General features: G+C 56.7%; 1 protein-coding gene across 1 annotated transcript; it reads right to left on the reverse strand.

Moving 5' to 3' along the window:
* On the reverse strand, nt 1-762 carry olig4 (oligodendrocyte transcription factor 4). Its single transcript, XM_067243777.1, has one exon. It carries the CDS (start codon nt 760-762, stop codon nt 1-3), a length of 762 nt encoding a protein of 253 aa, XP_067099878.1.
* Between the last annotated feature and the right edge of the window lie 498 nt (nt 763-1,260).

Below are 1,260 nucleotides of genomic sequence, written 5' to 3' on the forward strand. Positions count from 1 at the left end.
TCATCTGCCCATGGACAAGCTGTGCAGGGTTGAGGTGGTAGTGGGCAGAGGCTGGCACAGCGAGCAGGGGCAGGGCATGCCCGGGAAGTGCCTGTAGGAGCTGGTCAGGTGCAGAGGGTCTTTCAGCAGGCTCTGGACGGGCGCATGGAAGCCCAGGTAGGTGGCGGAGGGGGGCGAGTGTGGGGCCAACGCTATGCCAGGCGAGGGGTGCTGAAGAGCAGAGGCCGTGCTGCCCACCAGGGAGTGCAGAGACTGGGCCAGGGGGTGGAGGGGGAGATGGCTGCCCGGGGCCGGGGCGGAGGGGTTAACTCTGCTTGATCGGCTCTGAGCGGCGCTGCCTCCGTAGACGTCGCCCACCAGCTTCTTCATTTCTTCCAGAGAGCTCGACAGCATGAGGATGTAGTTGCGGGCCAGCATCAGGGTGGAGATCTTAGACAGCTTGCGGACGGAGGGGCCCTGAGCGTAGGGCATGACCTCCCGCAGGCCGTCCATGGCCTGGTTCAGGTCGTGCATCCTCTTCCTCTCTCGACTGTTGACTTTCAGGCGCAGGTCCTGGCCTTCTTCTTTCGGGAGTTCACCCTGACCTTTCATCTTGCCTCCCCCAGGGTGCTCCATCCTGCCCTGGATGGCTGCCCTGGCAGCCCCCTCCTCACGGCAGTAGGCCTGGAACATCTTGTTCGAGAAGAAACTTCCCATGTTGTCATCGACAATCAGGTCTGGAGACGAGGAGCGACTGCAGCTGGAGCCGGCATCAGAATCCATCTCAGGAAATACAGATGGAAAAAAAAACTCAAAATGTCCCAAATCTTTGATTTCAAAACACTTCCACAAATGGTTGCGTCCACTTCTTAGATGAGGGGGAAAAGCAGGTTCTCAGGTGGACTCTAAAGGCAGAGGTCGATGGTTTCTCGACGGCAGTGCTCCCACACTCCCACTTCTGTTTGAGCAGTTCCTTTCACTGATACAGGCTGGTGCTGTAGTCCTCTTGTGGGCTCTGTTTGTCTTCACTGTCCCTCTCTCTGCCCACTGGGGTGCATTTATACCTCCATCCCAACAAAGGAACAATGAGGCGCATAATGACACACTTAGATCCACTAGCCAATTGCAGAAGGGACACACTTTCACCCCTTCTCAACCCCCCACCTACCCACACCCACATTTAACACCCCCCTGTCTGATCATGCACTGGCAACACACATTAACCAGAGAGGGCTGAATTTCAACACATATGTGTTAAGCCATACACTGCACTTAAACAAA

Source organism: Osmerus mordax, chromosome 9 (assembly GCF_038355195.1).
Source record: "Osmerus mordax isolate fOsmMor3 chromosome 9, fOsmMor3.pri, whole genome shotgun sequence".
Classification (NCBI taxonomy): domain Eukaryota; kingdom Metazoa; phylum Chordata; class Actinopteri; order Osmeriformes; family Osmeridae; genus Osmerus; species Osmerus mordax.